Source organism: Falco rusticolus, chromosome 1 (assembly GCF_015220075.1).
Source record: "Falco rusticolus isolate bFalRus1 chromosome 1, bFalRus1.pri, whole genome shotgun sequence".
In the NCBI taxonomy this organism is placed as follows: domain Eukaryota; kingdom Metazoa; phylum Chordata; class Aves; order Falconiformes; family Falconidae; genus Falco; species Falco rusticolus.
In genome coordinates, this window is record NC_051187.1 from 108,730,105 (window position 1) to 108,750,676 (window position 20,572).

Sequence of the window (20,572 nt, forward strand, 5' to 3'; positions counted from 1 at the left end):
ACAGTGCTGTCATGACTGGCTTCCTTCTGAAAGCTCCCCAGGCTGCCACTCAGAGTAGTGTCCTTACAGACATGGGCTGCCATATGCTTTGAGTCACAGGCATGTCAGAAGGTGAAAAACATCTCAAACTCCTTTTATTAGACTCAGAAAGTCCAATAAACACATTACAAAAATTAAGTACCAATAGAAGCCTATTTTTGCTGGCCTTTGGGAAAGCCACTGGAGAACAACATGCAGACACCTATTTTTCTTTATTGTGATACAGAGTGATCTGTTGTACCACTCCTTAAGGGCTGTATCTAACATTGCCAGAAACATAGCTCATGCCTAACTACAATTAACTGCTACCCCAGTTAGACTTCAAAAGGCTTTCCTCCCACCTGTCACCTTTAGAACTGTATGCTTCAATGAGCGTTCAGCTTAAGTGACAGCATATTTTTCATTAGTCTGCTCCGCAGCATTTAACAAATACAAATCCGGTACCTGTGTCTTCACTCCTGGTGTCATTGGTGTGGCAAAATTGTTCAAGTCCCAGATGTAGATTTCTGACTCATTAGCACCAGAGGCCACCAGATTAGTCTGTAAGACACATTAATAGATGTTAAAAGAGTATTTTCAGCATCAGCATTCACAGTCTTAGCTGCTGGGAGGCATCAGACCCACAGGACTGTACCAATTTCTCCTGTCAGCTTAGGATACAGCCTTTGGCTCACACAGACCAGCTTAGTGGAAAAAAAGCAAGTTTTTTTTTTAAATTTCAGGTAAGACTGAGCTAATTAAATAAATCCACATGCTGCACTAGACTGGAATGCCATGCAGTGAATAACCATTCCACAGAATAGGGATTTTGGTCTTGGCAAACACCTATGAGGAGGCTGCAGAGGTGCAACCGTGGACGGGTGAGCAAAAAGCAATGACACTTCTGTGAGGGGGCAGACGAGGAAGCAGTGGTGCAGCTACTGCCACTGCAGGTTGCACCGCAGAGCTTTGCTCTGGGCAGATGGCAACACGCAGGGTTGGCTGGAAGCAGCATGGCATTCATGGCTCCAGCAGTGGACAGCACCCTGCCCACAGCGAGGACAATCATCTAGGGCAATCCTGTGCCTGGGATGCAGAAGTCCAGGCAGAGTGACCGGAGCAGAGGGCATCGAGCACCCTTTGATCGCACACTGCGGCTAGCTGGGGACAAGCAAGTCCTGACTTCATAACAGGCAGAAAGGAAAAGCAAGTGATTCAGGGAGGACACAATGAATACAGGGCAGCATGGCTGAAAGCAAGCGTGCAGGGACAGAAGTGCTATTTAGGAAACTAATTCAACTGAATTCTCATGCAGCTGGTGGGGACAAGGGAAAAAACAATCCACTGTATTTAGAAGGAAGTAAATGCTCATTAGTGATGGAGGAAAGCTTGTCAGTTTTGAGAGCTCTTCTGCTAGAGAGGCCACATCACCCTGTTTCCTGTTCTGTCTCCTCTTTCCACTTAATAATACTTAGAGGTCTTGAAGACTGACCCTACCCACCCTCCACAAAGGGGGTACCTAAATTCTGATGTCACCAGAAACATGAGTGAGAGCATGTAAATACTCCCCATGCGATAACAACAATATTGGCACAGTACACAGGAGCTAAAAACCCGTAGACTAGCTTAAAATACCACAGAAAACCACCTCTACTTTACATGTAATGCAAGCTGAGCTAAAAAGATCCACTAAATTGACAGGGTGAACTGACAAGTGGAAGGAATGAACCAGACACCTTAAAATCTTTCATTCCCCACCCTGAAATACCAGTAACAGGACAGGTTTTTCCTACTAAATACAAACAGATACTCAAACACATGCTTTTCAGGGGAGGGGAAGGGGACAGAAACATTTAAAGTTACAAGTTAAGACAGGCCACTCATCTAGAAGAGCAGCAGAAAACCAACCTGGAACATGTTGACATCAAGTGCTCTTACTGGTCCCGTGTGCTTGTCCTTCTGAGCAATTACTACTTCAGCATCTCCAGCTATGACTTTGGCTGGGTCGTACAGGATGACATTTCCATTTTCACCTCCAGCAATCAGGACTCCAGAGACTCTTTCACCTGAGTTCATGCTGTGCGGCCCCCAGATCAGCTTGTGGTACCTGTAAGACACAGTGGTCCCCAGTCTACAATCACCCACCACTGACTCCACGTACACTGATGCACCCCGTTTTGATCGTTCCAGCTAAGGCCTCCAGACTTCTGCTAACAGATGGAGCACACAGATCAGAGAAAAGACTGCCCACAGCTCTCCTTAAGAATGAGTCTCTGTATTTCTGATGGAAAGGGTTGTAAGTACAAAGTGTCACAATTCTGCTCATTATCAAGACACAAAGTCACGACATACCGAACCAATAACATCTCTCATCTCCTGACTGCAAAATCAGGTAAGTGCTCCCAACTGCATGTGATTTTGAGCTCACCTCTGAAAAAAAACAGGAGTAATTGAAGTAAGGACTGTAAGTCCATTCAGCCACAGCCTGGAGGTAAACCTCTGCTATTTGTGAACAACTCTCCATACAAGAGAGGAAAAAGATGGAACTAGAAAAATTCCAAATCCTTTTCTGTATCTGTGCTTCTGGATGTGCAAGTGTTTCATCTGCTATACTGGAGGCTCAGCAAGTTGTTTATTCACATCACAGACATCTCTTGGACCACAATCTGTTAACCATACTAAATAAAGAGGAATTAAACATACTACTAGAAATGAATTATTTTCACACCACCGTGTCCATCGGCAAATACCCAAATTTCCGTCAACTAAATGAACCTGCTGCACATGCAAAACAGCATGCCTGTGTATTCAACCACGCAAAGAATGAATTTTTTCTACAGAAAATTAACACACACTTATCAGCTCTTATGCAAGCAAAAAGCAAACCCACATTGACTGGAAGGTAGCAAGGAGTTACTTTAGCATTCACTGTGTTGTTATTAATCTCTGTTATCTCTGGACAATCTTCAAGTAATTACTTTAGGTCACAGCAACTTCACCATGGTAAAATACATAGTGCAGAAAGCTAGAAAGAAAGAGCATATACTGGGTGAGAAATACAATAACAGCCAAGTGCTCAGCCTCCTACTGCAGTGTTCAGGTCACAGTGTGGGTTCACCAAAGAATGGAAATGGGTCTGCAATATCAGACATTCCCTTCTCCGGGTACAATTTTTAAACTTCTGCACCTAACTGCAAGGTTACAAGAAAACAAAGTGATCAGCAGAGGTGTCTGGGCAGTAGTGTTACACCACTAGCAAGATTCAAGGGGACTTCAGATAATCCAAAACGAAGGCAGAAAACAGTGAGGAACAGAAAACAGTTAACTGTGCAATTGCTTTCTCCTTGCCCCTTGCTCTTTGCAAGATAACATAAAGCTCTATAAAAACAGTGCAAAACTTTCCTTGAAGGACAATTAACAAAGCTTGTTGCCGGATTTATCTTTTGCAGGTTTAACCACCTGGACATTTTCACTTGCTGCAAACCAAAATAAAGCCTGGCATATACATTGCTAGCTGGGGCATTCCTTGTTATCCTTAATTAAAAAAAAATAGTAATCAACTTCCCTTGTAACGCATTTTCTGGAGCAAAGTCAAATTCTTGTGCTGCTCACTAAGGGAAGTACTTGCAAAGCAGCACTGCACCCTGGCTATAAGGAGTATTTTTTTGAAATTCAGTAAGCAAAAGACACTTGGCAAGCCTTGAAAAATCCCAGTCATAGTTAAAGCTAGGTAGAACCAGGAAATTTTAAAAGACCAAGCACCTCATCCTGCTCCCAGCAGGTCAGTAGAACCTGTTAACATCAGCTTTGGCCACAGTGCAGGGCATCGAACAGAGGCTGTGGTGGTTTCTCAGGAGCCCCATGTACTAAAACACAGACAACTGCAGGGCACAGACTTCGAGCTGCCAGCCAGCACAACTGCTCTGCCAGCCCCACAAATCATTACAACAAAACTGACATGGCACAAAACCAGCAGCCTAACACCTTGTGCTTCCTCCTGCAAAAGCAACCACAACCATTTTCTACTGAAATCAGAAGAGCATCCTCAAGCAGGGTCACAATCTTACTGTGGGCAATTGCACACAATTTCAGCCCCTCTCAAGTCGTTCATAAGCAACACAGCCTCCAGGAAACAAGCCAACTTCACGTGGTCAAGAACTTTAGAATAGTTGTAGGTCCTTAGTTCTTAAAGTTAACTGTTTAGCACAGATAACGAAGACTCAAGTCCAATTCCTTTCTGCTCATGTCAGAGGTGGAGGAGATGAATTGCTTCTCTAGAAGTGTCAAATTCTCACTTGAACATACTGTGAAAACACTGTAATTGCCTGCACCTCCACTCACATGATTTCAGGTCACCAGGGAAAAGAGTGGTTATGCCAACACTGAGGCTGGTATGAAAAAGCCATGGATCCAATCCAATGGCAATGGAAATTGTTACCACCTCATCTACCCACAGAAACATCCTGTGCTTCCACCCAAGTTTTTTCAGCTTACCCACAAGAAGCAGTAGCCACTGAAATAGCCACCAGAGAGCCACTACAAATGCTTCCAAGATGGAAACTGGATGCTCTGATGCTAACTATTTCCTTGGACAAATGCATGGTAAGGAACTATGAGTTAAGTGGACTTTCACAGTCAGGAACTTGGCTTCCCAGCTGCGGGTTGAGGTATGATAATACACACACACAACATGACCCAGTTTAGTTACATTACAGGAGTCTCCTTGAAATACCTAAATGCAAACAGGATGGGGCAATGTGAAAAGTTGTGACTGCATTGTCATAATTTCACATTTCCTTCTGTTCTCTGAAGAATCGCAGAGGCTCCCGAAGATAAATGGCCTGCATACATACTCAAACCTACCAACCAATGCAAGATTTTTTCAGGTTTATGTCAGAGCATGAGCTGCTTGCAGCTCCTTGGAGTCCAAGCTCACTGCCTTCACAATGACATCTCACTGTCCCACAACAGCAATGACACTCAGGTGCCTTCATCCTTCAGCACTGAACTTCTGCTCCTCTCCTTAACAACCGCAAATAAACCTCACAAAGCAGCCTTTCCACACACGTGTAACAATTCTACAGCCATTACTTTTCCCTTACAACCCCGCTGCTTACCTGTGAGAGGAAGAGAAGGTGGCACAGGATTTCATATCCAGTGAGGGGTCCGATAAGTCCAACTCAAATATTTCTAGAGAAGCACTGGTACTGAAGGTTGCATCCAGCTGCTGAGCCGATGTACCTGCAAAGAAGGATGCTTGGCAGTGAGAAAGCCATGATACACAAAAGATCAACTGCAAAAGCAGTACAAGGAGGGGAATAAAAACATCATCCTTGCAATGCGAAAAGGATTGTGAAATGAGGACAAGTTTCTGTTTCTGTTATTTGGATGTAGTTCTATATAGCTCTCCTCCCCATGATTCCCCCTCTAGGCATTTCTTAACCAGCAAGAACAGGAAAAGCTTTGGGCAAGTGCTTTTTCCCCCCCATGACGATGCACAGAAAATGATCAAAGTTAGAAATGAGCCGCAGGAGACAGAAAACTAGTGGTTCAGATTGCTGTCAACTTACACTGGCAGCAAGAAGAGGATGTTTGCTGTCACTTGCAGAATGTAAAGCTTTTTTTCACACGTGACACAACTAGAGAACTCCACTAAAGACAGCACAGCATATACCCCGCTCCTGCCTTCAGGACATGAAATAACTCCTACAGCTTTCAGTTACAACCACTTCACGGCAGCCACCACACGTAGTCCAAGGCCTGCTAGCACACACTTCCCAGAAGCTCACCTGTAGCCAGGTAAATTGGGTGCTGCTGGGCAGGGCTCCATGCCTGCATGGCAGTGCGATCAATTTCCTTCAGCTTCATTTCACTAAAAAATAAAACCAAGAAAAACAACGCTTAAAGGGAGCAAGGGGAGATGGCACTGCCACAATTTCAGCAGCTGCATTTGGACTTGGCAGAAGCTGCCAGGGTGATTGCTTTCCTAAGGATATCCACAGACAGACACACATCCGCACATCCCAAAGCCATCCCCTCCAGCGCACACCCAGGAGGAAGGGGATGAGTAATTCTCCGTTGGCATAATAACACAGAGGGTACACAGAGGAAACTGACAGTTGCTGAACAGACCATAATAAAGGAAAATGTGGGCAAAGCTCCAACCGCTCTGAAAACCCTTCCTCTGGTGGCATGGAGGCACACGCCGGGCACCCCACGGCAGCCCCCTGCCTCGACCCACGGCGCAGACCCGCCTGGAGCAAAGCCCCGCCAGACCCCCGCCGCCAGCCGGCTCGGAGCGCGGCACACCGCTGCGAAGCCCCCACCGCTCCGGTTCTGGGTCTCACTTGAGCACCCCGGGGCTCTGCCCGCCGTCGGAACACCGCGCACGGCCGGCGTCCGCGGGCCGCCTCGCCCACCGGCACGGGCGCCCCGGAATTAAAGGGAAAAAAGGCGGAAAACGAGGGTGAGGGTGTCCGCCTCGCCTCACCTCCGCGTCCCCGCCGCTCACCCGGCCCCGGCCCGCTCCAACGTGGCAGCCACGGCCCCGCCTCCGGCCGCTGTTTCCGGGCGCGCCCGGCGCCTTCCGGGCGCGGGGCGGGGGGGGAGTGGGGGGGGCCCGGCCGGCCGCCCGGCGCGGGAAGCGGCCGGTGTGCGGGGGGACGTGCCTGTGGCTCCTGCAGGCTCTCCTCCGGGCTCCTGGGGGCAGGAACAGCGGTCGGCCCTGGGAAAGAGGGAGACAGACATTAGGGGCGGCCGCCCCGCCGGGGTGTAGAGCAACCGGGGGAAAGCGGGTGCGGCAGGGGGGACTCCGGGGCCGCCTGTCCTCCTCAGCTCAACAGCAGTAATCACGGCGCTGTCATGATGTGAACAGCAGAGAGGCTCATCATCGGACAGGTGCCAGGCCGACAAAGGGCTCCTCCGCCTCGCGGGACGGCGCGGGGGGGAAGCACAGCACCCGCACGCCTGAGGTACCGACCCGCCGGCTGCGGGCGCAGCCCCTGACCCACCTCTCACAGCAGCTGGAGCACAGCTCCGCTGCCACCTCCCGCCGCCGGAGCCTGCGGCCGCACAGCGGGCGGAACCTGTGCCTGGGGCGGGCGCTGCCCCGGCCCCATGGCGCGGCTGCGGCTCCCGCCTCGGCGCGGAGGAGCGACCACGCGCACAGGCCCCGGCGCACCGGGCAGCCGCGCACAGCAGCCCCGCCCCTACCAGGCCGCGGCGGGAAAGGCAGCGCGCTTTCCCGGCCCTGCTATATATACAGACGGTGGCGCTGCTGCCATTGGTTGCGAGGATCGCCGCTTGTCATTGGCTACCTCTCCCTCCACCACCACTACCGGTTGGCTCCGTTCTCTTCCCATTCCTACCGTCCGCTTTCCCTGCTTACATCAGACCGAGGCGGAACTGCAACACCGCTAGGAGGCGGCCCGCAGCGGCCGCCCGCCAATGGAGAAGCGTCTTCCGACGCGGAGGCGGAGCTGTCGCGGCTTGCGAGCCAATTGGGAAGGAGAAAGCTAGACGGGCAGGCGGTGTCAGCCAATGGGCCATCGCGTTCCGTGCCGGGCCGGTCGTGCCGGCGCGGCGCGGCGGTGCTGGGGGGCAGCCATGACGCGGAGCTGCTCGGCGCTGGGCTGCACCACCCGCGACAACGGGCGGAGCCGGGAGCGCGGCATCTCCTTCCACCAGTGAGTGCGGCCGTCCCCCGTGGCGGCACCCCGCGTCCCGCCCGGGCGGGGCGAGCGGCTCCCTCTCTCCCCTCCCCCGTAGGTTCCCGGTGGACGCCGCGCAGCGCCGTGAGTGGATCCGCGCCGTGAACCGCGTGGACCCGCGGAGCCGCCAGGCCTGGCGGCCGGGCCCCAGCGCCATGCTCTGCTCGCGGCACTTCACCGAGGCCGACTTCGAGCGCTACGGGATGCGGCGCAAGCTGAGGCGGGGGGCCGTGCCCTCCCGCTTCCCCCGCCCGGTGCGTGCGCTGCCGGCCGCCCTCCCCTCTCCTTCCCCCGCTAGCAAGCTGTGCTGGCCCCGCTAGGCGCTCACCGCCCCTCTCCTTCCCCCGCCAGGAGCCGCGGGGCGCCGGCCGGCGGAGCCCCCCCGCCCGAGCCCTGAGGCAGGCGGGCCTCACCCCCGCCGCCGAGGACCACAGCTACACCGCGGCGGGGCAGCGCGCAGCGGGCGCGGAGGCGCGGCCGGCCCCGGCCCCCCCGCAGAAGCCTCCCCCCGCGGCCGGGAGCCGCCCCGCCGCGCAGCAGCCCGCAAGGGTGGCCAGCATCCTGATGGAGCTGGTCGATACCCAGCAGCTTCCCGAGGAAACCGTGAGTTTGCTGCAGGCCCTGGTTGCAGGTACCGCTGGGGGCGTTTGCTGGGGCCCGGCGTCGCGGGGTCCCCGTTCCCTCGCCGCGGGTTTCATGCAGTCCTGTAATTTTCTGGCATCGGTTATCCGCAGCCGTTGGGAAACTGTAGCGCAAAGGCTTTGCCGTTTTTATGTCTGGAATGCAACCGCCAATGCTGCAAGGTGTTAAAATCTCCCGAAAAATGCAGTTGCTCGAGGCTGGGGTCGGACCTGGCGCCAGGGCTGTTAGATGAGACCTGGCCGGTGGCCCCAGGGTGTCTGTGAATGGGAAAACCCCCTTGTCTGTGCTGTCCGGACATGGGCTCTGTCAGTGCCAGTAACAGAGCCTGAAGAAGCCATTTCAAATTGCCGTCGGCCGCTAACGGCTTCCCTGCACTCACTCTGAAGCAGCAGCACCCACCTGTAAGATACAGCCTTTACTCAAAACTGGGGAGTGGTATTAGGTGGGAAAAGAGGGGAAGGACGTGCTGGGGACTTGGCCTGAGCGTGGGCCACATGCTCCCTAGCCATTCCTCTCTCTGGGAAGAAGTGATGCACAGTGACAGCATTGCTGAGCCCTGCTCTTCATGTCAGGCTTCAGGACCGAGCGATTCCAGAGGCTGCCCCATTGCTTTATATTGTGCAGTTTGTATTTTACATCCCTGTGTTAACTTACCAGCTGATTTATTTGCTTCTCTAAAGCTGACAAGCTCTTGGTTTGTTTGTTTTGTTTTGTTTTGTTTTGTTGTGGTTTTTTAACCAGATCTGCCTTGTGAGTTACACAGCTGGAGGCACATGACAGAATACTCACCAGAAATGAGGCAATTCGCTTGTATTCTCCACCTCTACCATGTTAAGGCCTATGATTATCTGCAGAAGATTCTTCCCTTCCCTCATCCTCACAGCCTGACCAAGCAAGTTTTTATTCATTCATTCATTCTGAGTGTATTGCCAGGTACTCGTATAGCAAATATGCGTAACAGATCTGTCCTGAAAACATTCAGCGGTAGTAGTTTTTCCTCTGCTTTAAGTAACAGAAGCAGAGTAGGAAGCAAATGTCAATAAACATTGATACACCTCGTCTCAGAGAGTTGGTATGTGGGTCACAGCATGAGATTATCACATTACTCACACCAACGATTTTGGAGTGTGGAGTTTGCTGAGTATTCCCAGATGAGTATGTGTGAAGAAAAGCTACATTTCAGGGCCTCAGCTGCTGTAGGGCCTATATGTGTTTACTGTTCACTGCGGAGGAAGGAGGAATTCAAAAAAACAGGTGCTTTACTGCATTGGCACATGCTTTTGACCTGTGATGTGCAGTGCAGGCTTGTGAGAGGGGTTGGACAAGCCGAACAGTGGAAGGAAGGGCAAATACGAGTAAGGTCATCTAAAAAGCAGCAGCAGGAGGCAGTGTAAAGGGAGCCGCTGCAGTACTTCACCAACAGCCTAAACCAGGTGAGGAGAGATGGGCAGGATTAAGTGTCAGCAGAGGAAATGAAAACCAATAGGACTAAACATGGAAAACTTTGGGACTGTTTTCTGGAAAAGGGAGTGGTCAAGAAGAGGGCATGAGAAAGCGAAGGACTGCATAAAGCAATTAGACTAGAGCTTTGTTTTTTCTCACCTTGCCCCACAAGGACTCTGGGAAGTTAGTGAATCTTGACAAGTGTCTGTTTCAAAGTTACAGAAGGGAGATTCTTCTGTATCATAACTCCTTTGCGTAACTCACGGCAAGTAGTTACGTAGGCTCAGAATTTAATACCTGAACTGCTATCAGACCCATTAACAAGGAGTGCAGTTGTAACAGCACACAAAACAAAAGCTGAAGAAACTCTCCCCCTACAGGTTTTGAATCTCAGATTCCTGTAGTGCAATTGGAGGATGCCCGACAGATAACAGACGTCCATGCCAGCCTGTGGGGGTTTCACACAGTATCTTCCAAATAATCTGCTTGAAGGGGTGCCAGGAGCTAGTGGATGGAGCATATTAAAGGGAGTAGCATTCCACACAGGCTGCCAAGGCTTTCCCATCTTCCAAACTGGAGTACGATGTACAGCGTGGAGAAAGCCAGCTGGGAAGGAGAGCAGCCTGGTGTTGCTGACCCCCTGCATACCCTGATTTGTACTTCTGTATTTGGTTTAATTTTTTTTTTCTGTTGTCCCGATTTCCTATACGTTGGAGAGGCAAGAAACTGCTTTGTTATTTCCCTCGATGGTCAGTACTTTCATTTGGCTTCCCATAGGGTGTGAGAAAAGAAACTCAGAGTATGCATTAGGAAAGGCAGGGCTGCTTGCTTTATACTCTGTGCCTTTGCCTGCCCTGCATGGCCGACCATATCTCCTAAGAGGTAAAAGGTGCTGACTGTTGCTTCAGTTTTCTCAGATTGCCTAATCACATCCTGTTTTTCCTCTCCTCACCCCTCCAGTTGGCTGTCTACTAATGAGGCTACTGCAGGCTTCAGCAATGACATTTTTCTCTGCCTTGAGGAAAAGGTGGAGAGTGGGGAACGGGCCTACCGCTACTGCACCCTGATGGTACAAGACATGTCCCTGCAGAAGCAGCAGGAGTGGGACCCACAGACGCAGCGCCTGACAGGCTTTGTTGACTTGGGAGCAGGCATCCTTGATGCTGATGAAGCGCCGCTGGCCTCAGAAGCGATAATCCTCATGGCAGTCGGCACCTTGAGTCCCTGGATGGCTCCACTTGGCTACTTCTTTGTGAACAGCACGACTGGCCACTTACTTGCTCAGCTGCTTCGTCAGACCATCAGTAAGCTGAACAACATTGGCATCATGGTGTTGGCTGTGACGTCAGGTGCCACCGCTCGTGGTGCTGAGACTGCCAGAGCTCTGGGGATCAGGATAGATCCCGAAAGGATTCAGTGCACTTTCCAACATCCGCCAGACTCGGGTCACAGCATCACGTACTTCTTTGACATTTGCCATGTGCTGCAGCTAATAAGGAATGCTCTGCAGTGCTTCCAGAAGATAGAGTGGCTCAGTGACACCGTGTGGTGGCAGCATGTGGTGGAGCTGGCAGCTTTGCAGGAGCACAGGGTGTTAGAGCCATGCAGTCCCAAGTCATGTAGACTGGGGAGCAAGGAGAGTTACCACCTGAAGGTCAACCTTGCTACCCTGTTGTTCAGTGAGGGTGTTGCTGATGCACTGGAACACCTCCAGAAGCTGGGCCTAGCCTCATTCCAGAACTGCAGCGGTACCGTCAAGTTTGTGCGTTTGATGAGCCGTCTGTGCGACGTGTTTCATGGTAGAGGTCCCTGTAGAAGGGGACTTGAAAGGCCTTTGCTAGCTGTAGATTACACCAAAATAAGCCACCTCTTTAATGAGGCCAAGAGCTCCTTCACCACTTTAACAGACTCTATGGGGAAATACATTATTAAAAGCAAACGCAGACTAGGTCTTCTGAGTTTATTGCTCAATGCTGAAAGCCTCCAGTGGCTTTACACCAACTACATATGTCCAGAAGGCACTCCTTCCCACCACCTCCTGGCCTGTGCCTTCAGCCTTGACCCACTGGAGCTGTTTCTCAGGGCCCTCCGGCAAGCCTGCGGCAGCAGCCCCACCTGCACTGTGTTCCAGGCCGCTTACCACAGACTGCTGGCCAGCTGCAGCCTGGCACCAGGCTTGTCACGCAGCAGCGGCGCAGGCAATACAAGCTCCTTGGACATATCCTTGTCTCGCAGGAGAGATCTGACCCTTGGCAGCATTCGTGCTCAGTATAACCCAGCTCATGGGAAGACACTGACAAAGGAGTACCCCTATTGTGCAGGCCTTCTTTTGCATGGCTCTGCACTGAGTGATGCACTGACAGACCTATCGCTGCACGCACAGAGCATCACCTGCATCGCAGGCTTTGTTGCTGAGCAATTAGCCTCTGACTTGCAATGCGAGGCTTGTCTTGCTTCCCTCTTTGAGTCAGATGACAGCAGGCCAGGATGCGGGTCAGTGCTTTACATAAAAAAGTTAGGTGGAGTGAGTCTGCCCTCAGCAAGTGTGTACCACATAACAAACATTTTGGAACGAGTCCTGAACCGGTATGGCGAAGTAGGAGACGGCAACAAAACCACTAAGCTATGGTGCTTGTCTCTAGAAGAGAAAGTCTTGCAGGAGCTTCTGGGAGAAAGTTCCCTCTTCCCTACTCTCATGAACCATTTATTTGATGGGGAGTTGTGCATCAACAATCACTACACAATCCTAGTAAAGGAAATAACACGATGTTATTTAAACATCAGAATAAACTGTGCCAAACACCTGAACTTGAAATACCATCGTGGAGGGCACAGACTGAAGGGAAAACATTTGTTTCCATCACCACTGCTGGGTGGCTCTCACTGAAGCCAGACCCACATGGGGTCACAAGTACTCACTGCTGTTCCAAGGATGCCTGTCCCCCACTGAGGCTTGGTGATGGCCAGGTCCAGGCAACACATGTGAGGAAATCTTCCCACGATTTGCCCAGCAAAACTGATGTTGATAAGCGGTGGTGTGTTGTGCCACCACTAACCATCTGATCAGAGTTTGGCTGAGCAAAGCAAGGAAGTTCATCTGATCCTGTGTTCCATTTAGCAATCCTGCAAAGCAGCTGCATGTTTCACAAGATTTGCGTGGCAGTTCACAATGAGCAATGGCTCCTCAAGGTGTTTGGCAAAGTGGCAGAGGTGCTGGGTGGCTTAGTGCTGTAAGCACTCTTTTGGGGAGAAAATTGACGCGTATTCCACACTGTTGGTGAGATCATGTGTGCTGGCACTTTGATTTCACCAAAGCAGATCTTCTTTAAAAAAGCTGGAGGCAAGAAAGCCTGCAGAGCTTTTACTTTAAAAGGAAAATAAAGACATGAAAAGAAAATGGCACTCAAGTTGTACACAAGCTCTGATCTCTACTCCTACGTGTCTCATCAAACAGCTAAACAAGCTGCTTAAGCCTGAATCCCCTGGAAGGGGCACTGTGATATCAAACTGTATCCCTTAAAGCCCCATGTTTTACAAGTGAGGTAGTGAATGCTCAGCAAAGAGGCTGTTCTCCACAGAGGTGAGAGGGCAGTGCTGAGACTGTGACAAGACTGTTGTGCCCAGCAGTACCCAGGGGCACTGACACCCTCTTCTCTGGGCAGGAGCCCCAGGCAGCAGCATATGGGTGTGCTGCAGCAGGGTGTGTGTTTCAGGTCCTATTACATGGCCCCATCAGGTCACCCGCTCCACTGTGCCACATGGCCCTGTCCTCCCAGAGCTGTTGTGTGTCCTGCAGCACAGGCCATAAGGCAGTTTCAGCTTCAGATGCTGTTTCCACTGGTGACTTGAGTCATAGATATAATGCCACCAAGCAGGACAGGCTTCTTCAGTCAGTTCATTGCTGTGGCAAGGAAGCTGCCTTGGTATGCAGTGCTTTACCTGGAATAGAGAGTTTGCCGTAACTGCTGCTAAATGGCTTCCCTTTGCCACGCAGAACAGCACTTGCATCCATAGAGATGCAAGGCAACTATTTCCCACATAACTCTGGCTGTTCAAGTTACTTTTGAGCTGCATGTTGGAGATGGGATGAAAAATGATGTACTGTGTGCCAGGGCAGGAATAATATTCAACGTGCCATTCTGCCTACTAGTGACTTGACAAAACCGTCCCTGGTTGGTTTGGGTTCTTCCTCCTCCCTTTAATCCTACTCACTCATGGCGGGTGCAGAGGTGCTGCGCTCAAGCACTCAATTCTTCAGGCTCTGCTTTGAGAGCAGCAGCACCGCAGAACTTCGTATGTTCTCTGGTGGGAGTAGCAAACCAAGAATCTCTATAGATGTTTTCACAGTCCAGTTACCTATGAAAAAACCCATGTTGAAGCTGTTGCTGCCATGGAGCCATTCCACCTACAAGAGACTCTGCAGGAACCGCTTCCCTCCCATATAAGATCTTTAGGACCACTGACAAAATGCTGCCGAAATCCCAGTGGTAGATTGTTTGCACTCACGTAATGTTTTAACATTTGCATTGCCTAAACCTTCGAGCCCCAGTATGAGCTGAGCCCCAGGGAACAGGCATTTCCTTGCTGTGCATTTTTTTCAGCTGAACATAAGCCTGTTGCCACTTCTGTTTACATCTGAGGCAGCCTGTCTTGCTTGATTCATACTGAGCCTCCTCCCAAACAAGAAGCTCTTGCATGAAGATGTGCATGAGCTCCTGGCTGCTGCGGTGAAGTTGTGAATATAGTAGGTGTGCTGTGCACAGAGCTCCCCCACCTCTGAATTTCTCGTGGGTTTTCTGCAGTTGCTGCTGATGGGTGAACTGAGCTAGAAACCACTAAGCATACAGGCTGATGTCAGCCTCTGTGCATTGCCATGGCTGACCTGCCTGTACTCATGACCACCACAGTTCACACATCCTTTTGTAATTCACTGAAATATTGATGACAGAGGTTTTCAAGAGATGTTGCGGAAGTTTTACAGGGCTTGGTAGGATAATGTTTGAACAAAAGCACATTATAAGAAAGAAGTGTGGCAATTACCTAATTAACAAAGCTATACAGTATTGTAAGAATGCTTGACAGTTGTTGCAGGAACCCTGTACCAATTGCCATTATTTTCCAAGAATACAGACCTGCTGTTTGCCTACCACAGATACTGCTGGCTGTACTCGCACCGCAGGAACTGTCAGGTTTCAGTGGAATTTTTCAGCATTCCTAACTCCACAAATGCAACAGAGTGATTTTCTGCACCACTCCCTTTTCCACAGTGTCTTTTGAACACTGCATTCTCTTCCCAGCAACTCCTCTGTCAGACATTCACTCTCTCTGTAACACTCTCACTTTTGCCACCGCCATGCCCCCCATTAGGTCCATACAAACCCATCCGTAAGTCACTCTGACACCTCATTCCTTCTCTTGGTCCTTTACAACAGCCCAAGGTAACAGACAGTTTCCTCTTGCAGTGGTTGGTGCACTACAGGGGGAAAAGCTCAGTCCAGTTACATCTTCTGTTCACTCAACATCCCAACAACACTCCTAAGGCTCCCTGAGCATCGATTGTATATTGCCTTTACCAAGCTGCTAAAAAAACTGAGCACAGAAATCAGATGCACAAAAATAAACCCAGGTTTTACTTTGCAGAAACAAACCACAAGCTCTCTTAATGACTTGTATTCTGGAATGCAACTGGGTAATATGGCTTTGCAAGAGCTGCTCACAAACCTCCCCCCCAACAGAGACACAGTAAGACACAAATGCCACAAGAAAATGGTGCGTTGCACCCCGCTAACAAGCAGTCTTAAGGCTCTCGACAAAGCTTTGCCGGGCTTCAACAAGCCCTGTGTAGTACCCTGCTGTCTTCCAAGAGCGCTGCAGAATGGCCTTGCACATCTTTCTGCTCAGTCCAAGCCTAACGCTTGTCCAGCCAGTGCACACTGAAAAAACCCTATGCTCTCTCATTAAAGAGTTTAAAAGAATTTGAGAAATCATCATGTGGGCTCAACTACCTGGTGTTGGCTTGGTTGACACATTCTGGCCATGTCACAGTGTGCCAGGAATTGTTATGTATGACAGTACCCAGTAACCACGGGTTTCTCTCTGGTAGGATTCCATCTCGTACTGAAAATGCCAGCCCGTACTTGCATCAGAAGTGGGCCTAGTGCTAATGGATTTATTTTGATATTTCAGTGAGAATCTTCTGTGTATATTTGTCAGTGCTGAAGGAAAGGCGTGCAGAAAAATCGTATTTACAGAATAGTATAAATGTTTATTTTTCTTTGTGATTTATCTGACTGTTTATTTGTACAATATAGAAAAGTGTATTCTTTGAATAGGTCTAGTAAATATAAATTTAATTTTTCTACTTTCAGATGTAAACAGAACTAGAAAATGAACCCTTGCCCCATTCCCAATTATTTTTATGTAACTGAATGAACTTGACTGTAAGTCTTGTCCAGCAGTTTGATGCAAATGGCTAAGGAAGTACAAAAACCAATTCACACATTCTACACCAGGGAGAGGGGAATCCAAGCTTAATGTTTGAGAAAGCTTGTTCAAAACAAAATAGAAGAACTAAGAGCATTTGATTGCACCTTCAAAGTCTTTACAAGCAAAATATTCTCAAGCAATATCATCATACATAATTACAACTGTAATCTAAATCTCACAAGTGTTTTTGCACACTGTATATAAATACACATCACAAAAGGTGCAATTTAGAGTAAGACATGGAATATTTACAAAATTAACACGGATTGAAGTCTAAACAAAAGAAGGCATATTGCAATCAGAAAAATACCGTAAATAGGTATTACTTTATTCACTTACACTAATTTACATTTATACAAATCTTACTGGACATACTATATTAGGTCACTAGAAGTAAACTGAATATCCGCACTATCTACATGTAAAGTTACTGCACTGATTTTTTTTTTAGTAAATCCAAGTCCTAATTATGAAAAAAAAAAAAAAGAAAAAATATGGCATTTACTTACACAAGAGGTGGATTCCCATTTCAGAGGTCTGCAAAAACACACTTGCTATTTATGCTCAGGGAGATGTTAATAGCAGACAGGGCCCTTCAGAGGGTGACTGGCAGGTCAAAACTTAACCTGCAATGACCACTCGATGGACCCGCCAGCACCGCTGGCCACCTCCCAGGCCCTTTCTGCCCCTGAGGCATTTAGAGGAGGCAACAGAGAAGGGTGGAAGAGAAAGGGCCTTCTGCTCAGTGCGCAGGACCGTGGGGCGAAGACAGAAGTGGAAGCATCCTCCCATCCCACTGCCATCACGCATGGAGGCACTTGGCTCTGTTGCTGGTTTGCCTAGCCCCTACCTTTCCCCGGCCTGGCCCTGCTAGAAAACCTGGAGGAAGAGCTCCAGAATACATTTCTCTGTATTAAGTTTTACACAAGGAATACAAAATCCTTTTTGGAAAAACCTAGCTAGTTCAGGTTGCACTGTTTAATAAAAATGCCTGTGATTAAACATGGTTATGGATATTCATGGTAGGTAAGTAACCTACCGGGTTAATTCTGCAAATGTGTTCCACTATCAAAAAATGTATTCTGAGATTGCCTGTAACAAATACTGAAAAAGTCCCCTGCCCTAGTCTGTACACAGCTATAGTTGATTCCCCTTGCCCCCCTTGCTGTGTGTAAAATGATCCATGCCTCTGTTTTGGTAGCAATCCTGATTCTGTGCTAGCATCCTCTCTGGTCACAGCTCTCACAGTCATTCTAGACAACACTAAAAAAAACCTTACACCCCAAGTAAATTGCCAACAGAGAAGCAGCATCCTGAAGACCCACGGCCAGGCTGAACATGATCCCTACCTGTGTTTGCAAGTCGATTCAGATGCAGATTGTTTCAAATCCTCATTAAAACAACTGTGGTTCCACTGCCTCCCATGGCCTCAGCTTCTCAGACTTAACACTCTTCCAGAGTTACAGCTCAATCCTAGAAAACACAGTGGACTGCACAGCCCTACCTCCAGTGAGGGACCAGGCTGCTGCAGACCTCTGAAAAACCAGGCTTCCCCTAAGCAAGAGCTTAGGTAACACTGAACACTGGGCAAACAGTCCGGCATTGTGGCGTGGCTGCTCTTCTTCACTTCTGAGAACAGGCCACTGTCTGTCTTAGCCTTCAAGCTCCATCTTAAGAAACATCTCAGCTTTCAGCCATGTTCCTATTAAAAAAATTCCCATTAATTCCTTTTGCCTCTTAAGTTTCTTGGGCCCTGCTCCAATGAGAATCTGCAAGCAGCTCCTTTGTATTATCACCTGTGTATTTCACAGTGCTCTGTGCACTACATAAACATGCTGTGTCATTTCCTAAACACAAGTACTACCTTCCATTTAGATGCTCATTTTTATACACTTCCTTTCAGAACTATCTTGGATACACTGGTACCTCCTTATTACGGACCTGTTTGCCAAAAGTTGCTTGGCTGTTGACAGCTGTGTTTTCCTGTATGCACAAAGAGATGCAACTTCATACACTGTAAATAATATATATTATAATAATTTATATATGCCCCAGGCAATTATTCTGGGGGAAAGGGGAGAACACATGTAATTATTTAGAAATCCAAGGTAAAAGCTGTACATCAGGAAGAAGAATTGACCTTTAGGCATTGTCTTAAGTAGAAGAGGATTTAGCTAAGATTTAAAAGGCTCTACATCTTGTTATAAAAGATTTTCTTGTTTCAATCTTACGCATGTCAATTTACAACAAGCACCAAATTAACAAATATTATTAAATCCTCTATGCCAAAGTGTCCCTGTGCCTTAAGTGTTCTGTTCAGTCCGCCTCATTATGGCTCATGTGCACGAGTCAGCAGTTCATGGCACAAGGGTCACTTTTGGACTTCCCTGCAGAGTTAATAACTCTCATCAAACAGCGTCCAAACTCCTCCAGTATCATGCGCTCTGCTGCAGCTTTTGACTTGCCCATCTTCTCCGCTTGCTCTGCCTGTGCGAGAAGGCATTCGCAGGTTGCGTCAGCTACCTCCTTGGTTACAAATGTAAAGGGCAGCCTGAAACAAAGAAAGATCCACTCGCTCTCAGCAAAAACACAAAACGCACCTAACTCCGTGGCTGGGCAACTGTTTAGTACGAGGACTGATGAGATTTCATCTGTCTCACTGCTTCCAAGAGCCTTTAGACAGCTAACAGGGAGTGAATAAACCAGAGTTACAGTCAAATGAACTGGTGGGCCACTGTGCTTTGGTGCTTGCCTCTATTGATGTAGATTTTGAAATAGGCTTTGAAATGCCCAGGTACATATAACAATTCTCCAGCTTTTACTATAAGGGTAGCTCAAGAATTACATTGTCAGTAATTGTGACACTCGTACTTCCATGTTTTCTGCGAGCATATGTGCAACCACAAGAAGACAACACTTAGTTACACGCTTGAACGCAGTTAAGCTTGGCATACCCTAGGTTCCACAGAAAGCACGGCTGTGTCAACAAAAAGCTCCATTCACCTGTGTGCTCCTGCTTCTATAGCTTACACAGATAACATTCAAAAATGACAGGGACATACCGGTCACGTACATCAGAAAAAATACATTAGAAGCAAATGAAACAGGGTGCTGCATTAACTTACTTCCCACCACCGCTGCTGAGTGCTGGTGTTGGCCTTGTCAGCAGATCTGAGATCTGGGAAGATAGCTTGGTCTTTGCAGCTGTCTGCTGCTGGACCCTAACTTCTGCAGCATCTGCTAAATGCATCAATGTCTTTCGCTCTGGGCTTTCTTCAAAATTTTTACAGCCAATGCATTTGCATATGGAAGAACACATGATTTTTGCCTGAAAGGAACAAACAAAACATGAGAAACCCATTGCACCCTTGACTCTCTTTATGGCAAGCCACAACGAAAAGAAGATCTTTAATCTCTTATCAATTAGCCACTAGAAGAAACCCCCAAGTAGCTGTTTCCTCTCTAAATTCTCACCTCAAACTGAGATGCCTTCCCAGAATGCATACTTGAATCAAATGCAAACCAGTGGTTTCCCACTCATCCCCTTCTTCAACAACCTACATTTTCCAGTGGAATTTAGGTGGTCGAGCTATGAGAAAGGTCAGTCTGCCACTGTTTCTGCATGCACAGACCAGTTAGCTGATGCAACAACAGCTTTTGCTTTTGTCTGTCACAGACATGTTCTATCCCAGAGCACCTGTGGGGTGCTGTTTCAAATCCTCCAATGGACCTGGTGCAGTAGATTTCTTTAGGAAATACTGCTGTTCAGTAAAGGACAAATCCAAGCCTGAGTTCAAAGTTGCTACATTTAAAATAAATTTATGTTTATACATATATAAAATATACATAAGTTTAAACATAAGTTTAAACTTAAACTTATATAACATAAGTGATCAATTTTGCCATATACATGTCTTTCTATGTGCAAACTGCTGGAATAAGAGAAAGAATCATAGCAATAGAAAAGAATAGAAGAGAAAACATTATAGCAATACAAAGAGACAAAGCAAGTCGGAAAAGTCACAGCACTAAAGGGAAAAAGGCAGTATCTTTAAGAAGAGATAATGTTTCATACCTCATAACATTCACAGTAGTTTTTGAGACATCCCGAGCGTTTACAGTTACACCCTTTGCTGTGTCTTCGATCCGATTCTCCTTCCTTTCCTTTTCCTATTTTGGGCTTGAAGGCTTCAGGGTTTCTGTCAAGGCAAGCCTGTCAACACAGACCCAAAGGGTCAGTCACTGCATGTGGGGAGCAGAATTTAAAGGTGCAA

General features: G+C 48.4%; 3 protein-coding genes across 19 annotated transcripts in view; 1 reads left to right on the forward strand and 2 right to left on the reverse strand.

Annotated features, from left to right (window-relative positions):
- The window catches only part of SEC31A (SEC31 homolog A, COPII coat complex component), a 45,554-nt gene extending 38,313 nt beyond the window's left edge, over positions 1–7,241 (reverse strand). For 11 of the 12 annotated variants that reach the window (XM_037395406.1, XM_037395389.1, XM_037395380.1 and 8 more), the window contains exons 1-5: positions 6,509–6,635; positions 5,808–5,890; positions 5,136–5,259; positions 1,927–2,125; positions 484–579 (exon numbers count right to left, since the gene is read on the reverse strand). In XM_037395406.1, coding sequence (XP_037251303.1) covers positions 484–579; positions 1,927–2,125; positions 5,136–5,259; positions 5,808–5,886 — 498 coding nt within the window. In that variant the 5' untranslated portion in view covers positions 5,887–5,890; positions 6,509–6,635. Of the gene's footprint in view, positions 1–483; positions 580–1,926; positions 2,126–5,135; positions 5,260–5,807; positions 5,891–6,508; positions 6,636–6,686; positions 6,743–7,028 lie in introns of those variants that run through there. The other variant, XM_037395319.1, reaches the window with a different exon arrangement.
- A 314-nt stretch (positions 7,242–7,555) lies between these two features.
- THAP9 (THAP domain containing 9) lies at positions 7,556–16,793 on the forward strand. The gene is made up of 5 exons (XM_037395419.1): positions 7,556–7,703; positions 7,786–7,981; positions 8,079–8,358; positions 9,111–9,261; positions 10,773–16,793. The coding sequence occupies exons 1-5, from the start codon at positions 7,558–7,560 to the stop codon at positions 12,697–12,699; spliced, it is 2,700 nt and encodes an 899-aa protein (XP_037251316.1). The 5' UTR covers positions 7,556–7,557; the 3' UTR covers positions 12,700–16,793.
- LIN54 (lin-54 DREAM MuvB core complex component) overlaps positions 16,057–20,572 on the reverse strand; it is a 41,527-nt gene continuing 37,011 nt past the window's right edge. For 5 of the 6 annotated variants that reach the window (XM_037395466.1, XM_037395431.1, XM_037395448.1 and 2 more), the window contains 3 exons: positions 20,374–20,511; positions 19,424–19,626; positions 16,591–18,849 (listed from right to left, as the gene is read on the reverse strand). In XM_037395466.1, coding sequence (XP_037251363.1) covers positions 18,648–18,849; positions 19,424–19,626; positions 20,374–20,511 — 543 coding nt within the window. In that variant the 3' untranslated portion in view covers positions 16,591–18,647. Of the gene's footprint in view, positions 18,850–19,423; positions 19,627–20,373; positions 20,512–20,572 lie in introns of all 6 variants that reach the window. The other variant, XM_037395475.1, reaches the window with a different exon arrangement.